The following is a 12,247-nucleotide window of genomic DNA, read 5'->3' on the forward strand; positions in this document are numbered from 1 at the left end:
GTATACTATAAAGTTTAATAAACTATTTATTATTATATAAGTTAATTTACTTATATATAATTTACTTAAATATATTATTCTTCTTAGATTCTTCTTTAAAGTTAATATTATCTATACTAAAGGTAAAGTTATAAGTAATCTCTACCTAAGTATATTAATATATATTATTATAAGGTTTATCTAAATTATAAAGAGAGCTTTCTCTTTCTTTAAAAATCTAGTTATTTATAAAGTTAAATAGTTATTATTTTTTTAGGAGGTTATATTAGTAATCTAATTTATTATTAAATTCTTCTCTTATCTATTCTTAAAGTTCCTAATTAATTTATTTAATTCTAATAGGATTTCTATATACTTACTTTCTTTATTTTATATATAAGAGTATAGTATTAAGTTATTTTTCCTAAAATAGGTTATAAAGCTCTTCTTAAATCCTTTCTAAGTATATTTCTTTAGTTACTTAGAAGTATAAGAGTCTCTATTTATTATTACTCTCTAGTTCTTTAGGTATTATATAAGTAGTTTAATTTAGAAATCTATAATTAATCTAACCTTAGTTATTAATTATTTTTAAAGTAGAACTAAGAATTAGTTAGAGTTACTATACTTAAAATATTTTATTTAGTTATTCTTTAGTTTTCTTTTAAATTTTATTATTATTAGTATATATTATTACTAAAGTTCTTAGATATATATCTAAAGTAGTTATATTATATCTAAACTATTTAAAGTTATTATCCCTTAAGTAGTATTTTAATATTTCCTTATCTTTAAGGTAGATTTAATAATTATTATTATAATATTTAGTCTAAGATTAAGATATATATAGGATTTTAATAATAATATTAACTTATTAGGGTTATTTAGTTACTAGTTTCTAAAGAAGCTTCTTAAGCTACTTATAATCTCTAATAATATATCTTTATTTATTATAGTTATAATATTTAGGGTTTTAAGGTTTTTTATTATTAGGTTTAGTTATTATACTAAAATCTATAAGTTTATTATATTATCTATAAGTAGTACTCTAATAGGTATTATTCTAGTTATTATAAAGTTTATTATTATTCTACTAAGGGTTAAACTTCTAAGAAGGCTACTATTAATATTTATATCTAAAGTTTAATCTTTATTTTTTTTTACTTTTTTCTTTATAATATTTGAAAAATTAATTATTAATTTTAATAGTAAAGTTAGTATACTAAAAAAAGTTTTTAGGATAGTTAATCTTAATAATCTTATTTTTAACTTTATTTTTAAGTTTTTAATAAAATATAAAAATCTTAGTTTTTTTAATAAGGTTAAATTAAATACTAAATTATCTAAATATAATAATATACTCTTTAATTAACCTTGTTTATTATAGCTATATAAGGTCTCTTTTAGCTTATTATTTCTTATTAAGGTCTTAAAAGAGAGAATAAAAAATATCTTTAAATCCTTTAAAGCTATTATAAATATTATAAGTCTTAATAGAGTACTTATCTAAAGTTTTATATTTAAAGAACTCTTCTTAGATAGGTTTAAACTATTTAAAAGCTTATCCTTATAAATAAATAGTAATATAAATAAGTTTCTTAGTTTAGTTAATAAAGTTTCTATAATAGAAGTTCTAATAATTCTTAATTTAGATTAAGAATAACTTAAGTTATCTAAAAGTATTATTATAAGTAATTAAGGTACTAAGCTTAAGTTTCTATTATTCTTTAGTAGAAGTTATAATAATATTAGTAATTATATATAAAGTATAAACTTCCTCTTAGAATTCTTTAATATTAGTATTACTATTTTATCCTTTAAATTAGATAATTTTATTTTCTAGGTCTATAATATACTAAGAGTTATTTCCTAGTTATTATATTATTTCTTTAAGGCTTTAAAGTTCTATAATAATATTATTATATATAGTTTAAACCTTAGTAATATTATTATCTCTTTTCTTAACTTTAACTTAAAAGTATTTATAGGTATCTTTCTTTAAAACTACTTTATTATTAAAGTCTACTACTATAAAAACTCCTTTAAGTTCTTTAATTAAATTCTAAACTAATTACTATAAAGAGGAGGAGGTCCTTAAAATAAGTAACTTAGTTAAAGTATATAAAATATACTTATTATTTTACTATTAATAAGTATTAATAGTTAATTTACTAAATAAGAGTAATTAAAATATTATAGTTAGCTATCTAATAGTAAGATCTACTAATAGGAGCTAAAAATTAATATATTATAATAATATATTAAGGTTATAGTCTAAGTTATAAGTTATAAGCTAGTTATAAATTAGATCTTTAGAAGCTAAAATAATTAATTTTAATCTTAATAAATAATTTATAATAAAGATAAGCTAAAAATATCTATAAGGATAAATACTAAATTAATTACTAGAGAACTATAGAAATTTAACTATAAGCTAAGTTTAAAGTTATACTATATATAAGTCTTAAATAGTTCTTTTATTTAGTTTACTAATTCCTAACTAAGTATTAATAAGTACTTAGTAATTACTAATAAGTACTTAGTAGTCCTTATTAAATACTTAGTAATCTATACTATTTACTTAGTCTTATCTTATTATTATATAACTTATACTATAATTCTTCTATTTTCTAAGTAAGTCCCTATTATTCCTATAATCCTATAGTATAAATATCCTATCCTAGCCGCCTGTTACCTAAATAGGTCAGTTAACTGTTATCTATGTATAACAGGTTATAACACCAGACTATCTTATATCATAGGGCAGTGAGTATTGCTAAGTGATAGTATTGCTCTAGTTGGTGTGCAGGCTGCTCAGTTCAAGATCCAAGGGCGTGGGGGGGAACGTCCAGGCCATATCAAAGACTGCAAATGCCAAATCTGCCGGCGTCTAGTTGTCCCATGCGGACTGCAGTGTGATAGGATCGTGACCAGAAAGCAATGAACATAAAATGTCAAGGACAGGGGAAGATGCATTGGCACGCTTGAGAACCTATCGAATTACCATCATAACCCTCAAAACTCCAAGAGTTCAAGAAATCTGGGACGATAACCACATATTTTCCCCGGTATACACCAATTCTTGCAATTCACGATCTTTGTTCGAAGCTTCATCCTAGAACCTAGGGTCGAGAGACTATTCGCATGTCGCGCAGCAGCTTCGATCTCCGTGAAAGATCCGCATCCCGATGTACGTGAATGGGGTGTTCTACTCACATCACAGCGGGTGCTAAGTAACTCGGATGCTGTCATGGCCTGATGATAGTTTCCTTGTATACCTGCGTTTCTAAAGTTGCCGCACTCCTTAGTTTCGTGCTTCTTGGCTCACGAGTGTATACTTGTGACGTCAAAAACAGCCCTTATTTTGCAAATGGTGTGAATCAATGTCCTTGGGAATGTGTCTTTCTGGTTTTTGTTGTGTCTGCCTCGGAGAAAATGGCGAGACGAGACTAATTATCTATGTTTTCATGTCCGCGATAGCTTATAGCAGCGCGAAACCCGGTCGCTAGCCTTAGGCGCGTTGCCATTTCTCAATTAATCAAGACGAAAGCACTCGTGAGATGTTAGAAATGTTCGGCAAACCCCCAGTGTATTAACGAATATAAAGAAGAAACATCGCACGATCTTGTTTGCGTCGGATACCTTGGGAGGCTTTGGCTACTAAGGTTGAGAAAGACGTAATGGTTATTGCAAATAAGTCATAGCCTTCAGACTTCGCCTAGGTTCGCTCCGTTTGGGTAAGGCAGATGAGAGCAACGATGTCTCTATCAAAGCATCGTGGTGTAAATGAAATCTGCTCGGGGGCAGGAATAGAGAATTAAACCACACCTCTGTTCTTTTCTTTCATCTCTGACAAAATAGAACTCCACAGGCTGCATGAAAATCAGTGCCGTTCGTCGTCCTTCCGCACCAACCTCCAGATGTCATGACAGGAGGTTGAGATTAAAAGATGTTTTGCATAAAAAATGGTTGCCAGCCTAGGGATGATAGTTCACTCAAAGAAGCCATCACTCAATCCACGGGCTCGACATGTTAGGGGAGACGTTGTGCTTGATCTGCCGGACCTCGATGATGACGCTCAGAATCACGCATGGGAAGTTCGAAACGGCACTACTTTTGGAAAATATGTGGTGTATGGCGCAGCGACCCTAATTGAAATTAAATACCAGAAATATGTTAGGACGTGTGCAGAGCTGGAGAGCAACTACACCTTATCGTTTTACGAGGATCCCCACGAAGGGCAGCACAGGATGCAATAAGCGACGGCGCCCATGCCGGCCTGGCGGGCAAGTTGCTCCGGTTCCTTAGCATCGTGGGCACGCTTTGCCGGATCAGCAAGTCTCCCTCGGGACCCGGGGTTCTGACCATGTCGCCCGTTGACGCTGTGCGGGACGATGACGGTGTCCATGGTCAACCACAAAGTCGCGGAATTGTGTCGGGCTGAGCATCGTCGTTATTGAGATGTGTATTCAGGCCAGGGAGGCAAACGACAACAGAACCTCGGCCAGATGTGCTGCGGCTCTTTCAGGGAGCCTCAACAACTCCGCGGGACCCGTGGTTGCTGGTGACAATTGTCTTCTTGCCGAGGAGTGCTGAGCTCATCCGAGTGAGATGACTGGCCGTCAGGGGCTGGCACATTCCAGGTCGGGTAGCCAGGGATAAGCTGCGGACCTTGTGTAATGAGCTATCGCAATGTACCACAAATATCGCTTGGCTGCCTGGCTTCTCGTCGTCTCAGCTTGCTCGGTTGATTTGATAAATGGACCGAACAGTCTGGCTCAGGATCTCATGAAAATGTCAGAACTCAGGGAAGTTTTAAATTTCGCATTGTCGTATCAGCCCACGAATATGAGCAAGGTCGCCTGCTGTACAAGCCACAGCGCTGGTAAAAGGCCAAATACGCACCTCCAGTCGCTGCTTTCGAAGCGGACGTTGCTTGAGGTTGCTTTCTGTCGCATCGATCTGCCAGGGACTAGATCGACCATAAGAGCCTATCAAAACACGATCACTCTGGTTTGCACCGAGTATGTGTCCTATTACACCTCCTTGTTTCAGCAGTCCGCCGTATGCGTCTCCATTTTCACATGTATGGCAGCGGCCGCAATCGCCGCCAACGCCACCAACATGCAATTTGATGCACGGCGGAATCGAGTTGCGCACTGCAACGACATGATTAAGGAGAGGCCCAAAGCTGCGTCCTCCGGTATGCGTCTATCTGGGACTTGATACTGCCTTCGCAATGTCGATGCTGGTTAAGGTAGGAGCTTGTTGAGTGAAAGCTTTTTTTCAAGAGCGAGATGTTTCAGTGAGTGAGAGATTCTGCAGTGAGTGCAAGCGTCAAGGGGATCGCTGGACGCTGGGTTTGGGGATTGCTCGTTCGCGGAGAAAAACCACATATTGCGTTGCTTCTCAGTCTCTTCTTTAAATTTTAACTCGAATACTGTCGAAGAAGGAGGAAATAATTGCAGAAGACGCAGCCCTGTTCTTTGATGCGGTGGTAAGCGGACGCTAAGCCTGGTGGTAAACTGGTCCTGGGAGATGTCTGCAGTACGGCGTTAGGCGCAACTCCGGTCGTTGTTGTTGATGATTCACGGTACGCATTATGAGGCGCTGCCACCAAAGACTAGGAGGTTCTGTGGGTGGCGGCGAGATGCCATGGCGGAAACTTGTAGTCGCATGAGGAAGAGAACGAGGTTGAGGATGAGAGCGAGATTGAAGTTGAGGTCGGGAGGTGGAAGATGCAGCATGGTCGGACACTCAGAAACCTTTTGCGCCTTCACCCCCTGAACGTGGGAGCTTTCCAGTGGGAGTTTTCTCACGACAGAGGGGGCTTGCAGTGAGTGGGATTAGTGAGTAGTAAGAGCGTCTTGTTTCTTTTTCTTTAGTGAGTGTTCAAAAGCTCCCACTGTTTTGTCGCAAAGGAAGGTGAGTGAAGCTTTTCAGTAACTAGTAGTGAGTGAGTATGAGTGAGTGAGTGAGGGTGAGTGAATGAGTGAGGGTGAGTGAATGAGTGAGGGTGAGTGAATGAGTGAGGTTGGACCTTTCGGGGTTGGCAGTGGGAATATTTAGCTTGCCGCAAAAACCAACGCAAACCCCGCCCGGCGCTTTATGGATGCCTGAGAGCAAAAGCTGCTCTTGCTGTCTGCCCGGTCATTCGTTAAGAGCACTTGAGCCTCTAAGTATCCCGTCTCACAAATGTAAATTACACTCTGTTTGACATAAAGGACAGGAAACTTTCCGCAATCGACCGTGAGAGCGGCACTAGGTGGTCGATAGCAGATAGGATCGGGAGCCGGGGGGCATGGCACGTGTTCCATATCTGGCCTATTTTGAATTTTGACTCCTCCCAGGTGCTTTTCCCGCTGCTTGCTCAAGATCAATAAGTTGCCTTTGGCGCCGGGGCGATGGCCATCGACCATCTAGCCCATGTCTCAAGGCGGGCTCAGGTTGGTCAGAGATTCTGACTGAAATGGAGTCAGAATGGATGTTCAATCGTCGTTGAAGTGCTTTGGTTCTCTGGAGCATTTACCACAGTTCAGCCCAGTCCCCGTGTAGAACGGGCAACTCAGGAGTCGATGGGCGAGTCGGAGGCAGAGTAGCATCCATTGCAATGCATCTGCAGACATCATTCCGAGGTCGTCGCAAATGTAACCACATCAGTGTTATTGACAATCGCTTGTTGTGACTATACAGATGCTCATTGTGAATGAGACTCCATCTCGACGATCATGCAGATTGAGAACGCTCTCACATTGCATCAGAACACAGGACAGAATTTTAATTGAGGGACGAGGACATAACAGACACAAACCTGGAGACACTGACAATGAGGTTATTTGTGATTGTCTTAAGTGGTGCAGTTCTCAAATATCAAATGCCTTTTCTTAGCCAGCTCAAATCATTCAACCTTCACTCTCAATTACGTTCGGGCCCTTGTGTGGAAATCGGGTGCCCGCTCGGCTTGGGCAGTGGAAGCTCTTGTGTGTTCAGGCTTTCGTCAACACCAGGCATCGGACGATAGTAATAAAGGTTCCGAAGGGCTAGCTCACTTGTTGAACCAAGCGTCGCATTTTCTCAATCTATCGGCTGGTCCCAGCATCTCATCATCCGTTGGTTTCACCACCTTCGTGTCAAATCAATCATGCAAAGCCCCCAGACAAGTTTAATGTACTGATGGCCATATCGGCCACATCAATATTGAAGGTAACGTGCCGTATGAATCTTGTTTGGGCCTGGTAATACTCCCGCACTGGTCGATGCCGTTTTGCTTTGCCGACGGTCTTGTAGCAATTGCACATAATCCAACAAGCGAAACCCGCTCTTGGTGTCTATTTCTACACTCCGTGATCTTTCAGAGGTCGAGGTGTTGTTTAGGCACGACATCGCAAGTCGGAGGGGACGCCTCACTACTAGAAGCTTTTCAGGGATGCCAAATACTGGACATAGTGGACTATTCTATGGCATTCACTTCAGAGTTTTGCAAACCGGGCAGTGCCCCTGACAACTTCAATCTGTCTCGCGTAGCGCTTTCATTATAAGGGAAGGAATAATGACGACAGCAATAGCCGACGAAAGACGATGACAATAGCAGCAACGATGGCAGCGATATAAAAGTGAGTACGTAGTAAACGTAATCGCTTGGATATAGGGAAGCTAAGGGGTCTTAGTAGAACATACGGATTACATGCGTGTGGTGAACACTGCCCGGATAGCCAAATGACACTGCCCGGCGAGCAGAGCTCGTATTTTATGCGCAGAGTAAGCAGTATTTACGTATTTGGGTTCTCCTCAAACATTTTGACGGTTGTAGCAGCGTTAATGTCAGCGTAATTGAATGTTGCGTCCTTCGAAGCATCGACATTGAATCGCACGCCTTTAGACATATCTACAGTCGTCCGGGTGTCGCATTTACTTACCTCTCAGATTTCATAAACGGTGTCGGCGTCTCGTTAGTAGTGCATGGGTGCTGGGGGGTCCAGTATGAAGTGAAGTCTGTTTTCTCGCCTTAGCGGCCGTGGTCATCGAACAGAAGTCCCTCATATGATGAAGCGACTTCAGTCTATCCTTGCGCCGTATTCTTCCTCCTGTTCAAAAGGTATTGAGCTTACTCATAGACCTATCGTGAAGTGTACCAAATAAGTTGACATCTGAATGCGGAGGCCTGATTGCCAAACAATTATGTTGAAGTTGGTGATACAACTCGCAAAGTTGCAGTCAGTCGTGGTAGGCCAAAGCCGGGATCAGGCACGCTAACCACAGTCATGTTTTTCTCAAACGCGTGTCAGGCTGGCTTGGAGGTGGGTATTTTGGGTGAGCCGAACGCAGTGGAGGGCAGTTTTGGTGTTCGAAATACGGGCACATCGCAGGAGGCTTGGCTTCGCAGTTGCTGCTTATCAGAGAGGCATTGGAAGCTTGTTGAAGATAGGGCTTCATTGAGATTTCATTGGGGAGTGAGGTTGACCCCCTGACCTTGGGTGTCTGCGGCGTGAGGAAAGTAGAGGCCGATGGAATATTGGGGGGCTTCCCGAGCATGGGTAATTAGAGGTCGTGGAAGCATCGGGAGCAGCGTACGAGATGACAATTCCAATTAGCATAATCATGCCGGCTGATCCGAATACGGCTTGAACACCAAACAGGCCCGGCATCAAGATTCTCATTTCCACTACGAAACAGTACTTGTCCATAACTTATTTTGGAAGCCGTACATTACAACCTTGCGGTGCCTTTCTCGCGTTTTGGCCATTGGGACAGCGTCCTAAATGAACATGATTTGTTACATCCCAAATGAACCAACATGCAACAGAGAAACGACCAGTCATCATGCGGGAGCAAAGTAGCGAAATGATGCTGCGCCAAGACAGATAAATTGGTAGGAGGGTTTAGAAGCCAAAGACAGAGCAAGGCGTCGTGTGATAAGGTCAATATATTGAACAAACTGGGATCTGCTCGCTGAAAGGCGGCCCTATTGATAGCACAATTCCCCGACGCGCACTAGAATGGTTGTATTGAAGCAAGTGTCGCCCTGGCATATTCCACCTCGGACCTTACAAAGTTTTCCGTCATGCTTCATTTGGCTCATGGTCAGGCAGCCTTCTTTTCTAGGCGCGACTACCAAAAGTCTGCGTCAAAGACCCCTCCTCCCATAAACTGATAATATCGCATTTCCAGTCATTGTCCGAAGATGCCGAGTGCCATTTGACTCATCCCATGAAGTCCATGTAGCTTCCAAACCCAAATCAGAGCAGCGACAAGCGCTGCAAAGAAGGTGAGTATCAGGAGGGGCCGGATTGAGAGCAATGGGAGGGCGACGCGAACCAGCAGAGGCGGTGGGGCACGATCGGAGTATCGAACAGAGAATCGACGATGGCGGCGGGCAGACTTCTGGGAGAAAGAATGTTAGCTTCTAATCACCCAGCAGGACAGAGTTATGGGCATTCGACAAGATACCTAGACGTCCCGGACGATGTCGGTCGACATGATAGCTGCCGTTGTTGGCGCAACCCCGGCGTCCTGGAGGTAGGTCTGAATGTTGACCTGCATCTCGCGTCGCAGGTGCGTCTGGATCGCCCCGCCGTGCGTGTCCTCGTCGAACCAGGTGGTCTGCGAAGCGTCGCCGTTTGCGTGGTGATCGCGATTGCGAGAAGGTGCTAGGAACCGATAATTCGGCCGGGCGACAGGCAGCGCCGCTCGCCGCCTCAAATAATGCGCGCTGGACATTGCGAGTTCGGTATGATTGATGCGACGGGGACGCTGGACAGAATGCGTTCTGTGCGACGATGGTTGTAGACGTCGACGTGGGCAGCGAAAAGCTGGGTGGAGGTGATGATGGCACGTCGTTGGATTTGGTTGGCTCCTTCTCCGCCGAAGCCGTTCACTGTTTGTTGCAAACAGTTGCGGTCCTGCAGCGCCTGCTTCTTTCACAAAAGGCAGTCGCCATAGCCATAGGCAGGTGCAAGATTGTAAGACCGTGCGGCACTCCACTACGGCATCGACTGCCCGTGTGGATACCTCGGAGCCGGACACGGTGCGGCAATCAAGAGCCTCCACTCCGCCGAAAAATGAGAATGCGGGCGGCGTCGCAATGCAACGGCCTTGTGCGCGGGATATGGGCCTATGCCTTGCCTTTATAACACCTCCCAGTATCGGAATTCGGAATTTCTCGGCTTGAGAAGAAAGCCTCAGCAATCAGTCTCGTCACGAATGGCCGAGGGCCTTTTTGCTAGGATGACGTCGTGCCATGGTAGTTTTCACGTAAGATGTGCAAGACGCGGAAAAGTGTGCAGACCATTACGGTGAACAGTAAATTTTGAACTTGAGAACTATCTGTTGATATCTCTGAGATTAACACGGGCAATAACATTTTTCACAATTCTTAGGCAAGTTCATAGGTTGTGATGCTCTTATTCCGCTCGCAGCAAGTGTGACGTCAGCTCGATTGGAGTGGGGCTTCAAGGCGGCTGAGTCAGCACATCGGCAAAACTGCGGCCTGAAGTGAGGGCCACACATTGGCCTGCCCTTACGATACTGACAATATCCTAAGGCTGGCCAGTCTCCCAGCGAACCAGACCCAGTCCACCACAACACTCGAAGCACGGCACCCAATTCACCCCTAATCGCCGCCTGTGTCGCATTCGACACCCTCTGTACACTCTCTTACGGACTTCACGTCTTGAGCGGGACGAAAACGGAAGCACAATGACCGCTGCCAAGCCATCGACAACGGCGACAGTGACGAAGAGCAAGGCGCGGACACTCCCCTCAATACCCTCGACATCAACGTCACGCGACGAGCGTCGCATCTCAACGACCGACAGACCCCTATCCTCTCACCGGTGTTTAGCGTAACATCGCGGACGTCCTCCCCAACCAAGCAGTCAAGGAGACTGGCCGTCGAGGCTGATGGCTTCGTACATCGCGTGTTCCCAAGGAGCCGTGCCGACTTGCCGCCTTCGCTCGCAAGGCTCGTCAAAGAGCTACAGGACAATTATCGGCCTTCCACTTGATACCACAAGACATGCGCTTTGAGGTGCAATCTTCTCTTCGCCCTGCAGCCGCCCGTCCCATGCCCTTCTGCTGGGGCTGCTCGTGGTCGACTAGTAGACCAGGTGCTGCCTCTTCACTTTTCAAACGCCAGTACGCCGGCTTGAATATACCAGATTACGCCTTTTCCGAAGAGAGGGAGCCTGAAATATCCGAATTCCGATTCCCACCTCGAGGCCTCGTTGCGGAACTGCTCGACCAAGGCGAAGACTGCAAACTAAATATTCTCGGCGAATCGGGCTGGAACACGGAGCTTCATTTACTGATGATGGATTGGGCGCTACGGCCAAACGATTAGTGTGGTCTTGTCGACTACACATATTGCATCGGCGCCCAGGAGGCCAAGGCATACAAGGCCAAGAAATCACCATCGAATATGGTCAACTTTTGCATGATTATCCGCCCTCCTCTTAAGAGTCCTGAGGCCGACTGCATTGATGAGGTTTGCAAGATGCGGCTTGAAGTCACTATCAACCACACGGACCATGATGTCCTGTGCAAGAGCCCCATCGTCGTGTCGTTCGAGACTAAGCGCTCCGGGGCCGACCTCGAGAAGGCGACGGTGCAGATTGGGAACATGGCACCCGTCGCAGTGGCGGGGTCTGGCAAAATTCCCAAGCGACTTGCCGGCCATACCGTTTCTGCCTGGTGTCATCATCAATGGCCACAGTTGGTCTTTTGTTGCGAGCGCCATCAAAGATGGAAGAGCCGTCCTCTATAGAGAGGTCGAGCTCGGGAAGACGTCAGCCGGGTTTGGTATCATGACCACGCCTGTCGCGCCACAGCACCTTGCACGTTGGGCAGAGAACTCGTATTGGCCAATTTTCAAGTCTGAGATTCTTGACACATGAATAGTGCTGTGGTTTTCGGCATTGATCTTATTTCAATTGAAACCAGGGAACAGCGTGTGCTGTGAATGATCGTTCCGAAAAGACCTGATCATAGCGGCCTTGAATCAGACTGGCATGCATCATGGTGATGGCGAGGATCACCAAGAGGAGCTGCCCAGAGCTTTCGCGCGTCCTCGGCCAGGTCCACCTCCAAAGATCGCGCAATGCTCGCACAGCTATCTCCGTTTTGGTCCAAGGCAACAGACTGCCCCGCCAAACTAATGCCCCCATCAAGCATTCCACATCTCCGCACATCCATCGAGATACAAGTGCAGAAGCCTACAAGTGCATGCACCAAGCTGGCCGTGAACATCACTTCAGTAAAGCTGTTGTTGTCG

The 12,247-nt window shown here is 43.6% G+C and overlaps 2 protein-coding genes and 1 pseudogene across 3 annotated transcripts; 2 read left to right on the plus strand and 1 right to left on the minus strand.

Annotated features, from left to right (window-relative positions):
* Positions 1-9,426: 9,426 nt before the first annotated feature.
* Positions 9,427-9,696, minus strand: GCG54_00003822 (uncharacterized protein; the record flags this gene model as incomplete). Its single annotated transcript, XM_045403887.1, has 1 exon — positions 9,427-9,696. One exon carries the CDS (start codon positions 9,694-9,696, stop codon positions 9,427-9,429), a length of 270 nt encoding a protein of 89 aa, XP_045261519.1.
* A 978-nt stretch (positions 9,697-10,674) lies between these two features.
* Positions 10,675-10,982, plus strand: GCG54_00003823 (annotated as a pseudogene). Its single transcript has one exon. A coding segment is annotated over exon 1 (308 nt).
* Positions 10,983-11,395: 413 nt separating this feature from the next.
* On the plus strand, positions 11,396-11,870 carry GCG54_00003824 (uncharacterized protein; the record flags this gene model as incomplete). The annotated part of the gene is made up of 2 exons (XM_045403888.1): positions 11,396-11,619; positions 11,690-11,870. 2 exons carry the CDS (start codon positions 11,396-11,398, stop codon positions 11,868-11,870), a joined length of 405 nt encoding a protein of 134 aa, XP_045261520.1.
* Positions 11,871-12,247: the final 377 nt, after the last annotated feature.

The sequence above is a fragment of the Colletotrichum gloeosporioides genome (genome assembly GCF_011800055.1).
Source record: "Colletotrichum gloeosporioides strain Lc1 chromosome Unknown consensus_64, whole genome shotgun sequence".
NCBI classification, from domain to species: domain Eukaryota; kingdom Fungi; phylum Ascomycota; class Sordariomycetes; order Glomerellales; family Glomerellaceae; genus Colletotrichum; species Colletotrichum gloeosporioides.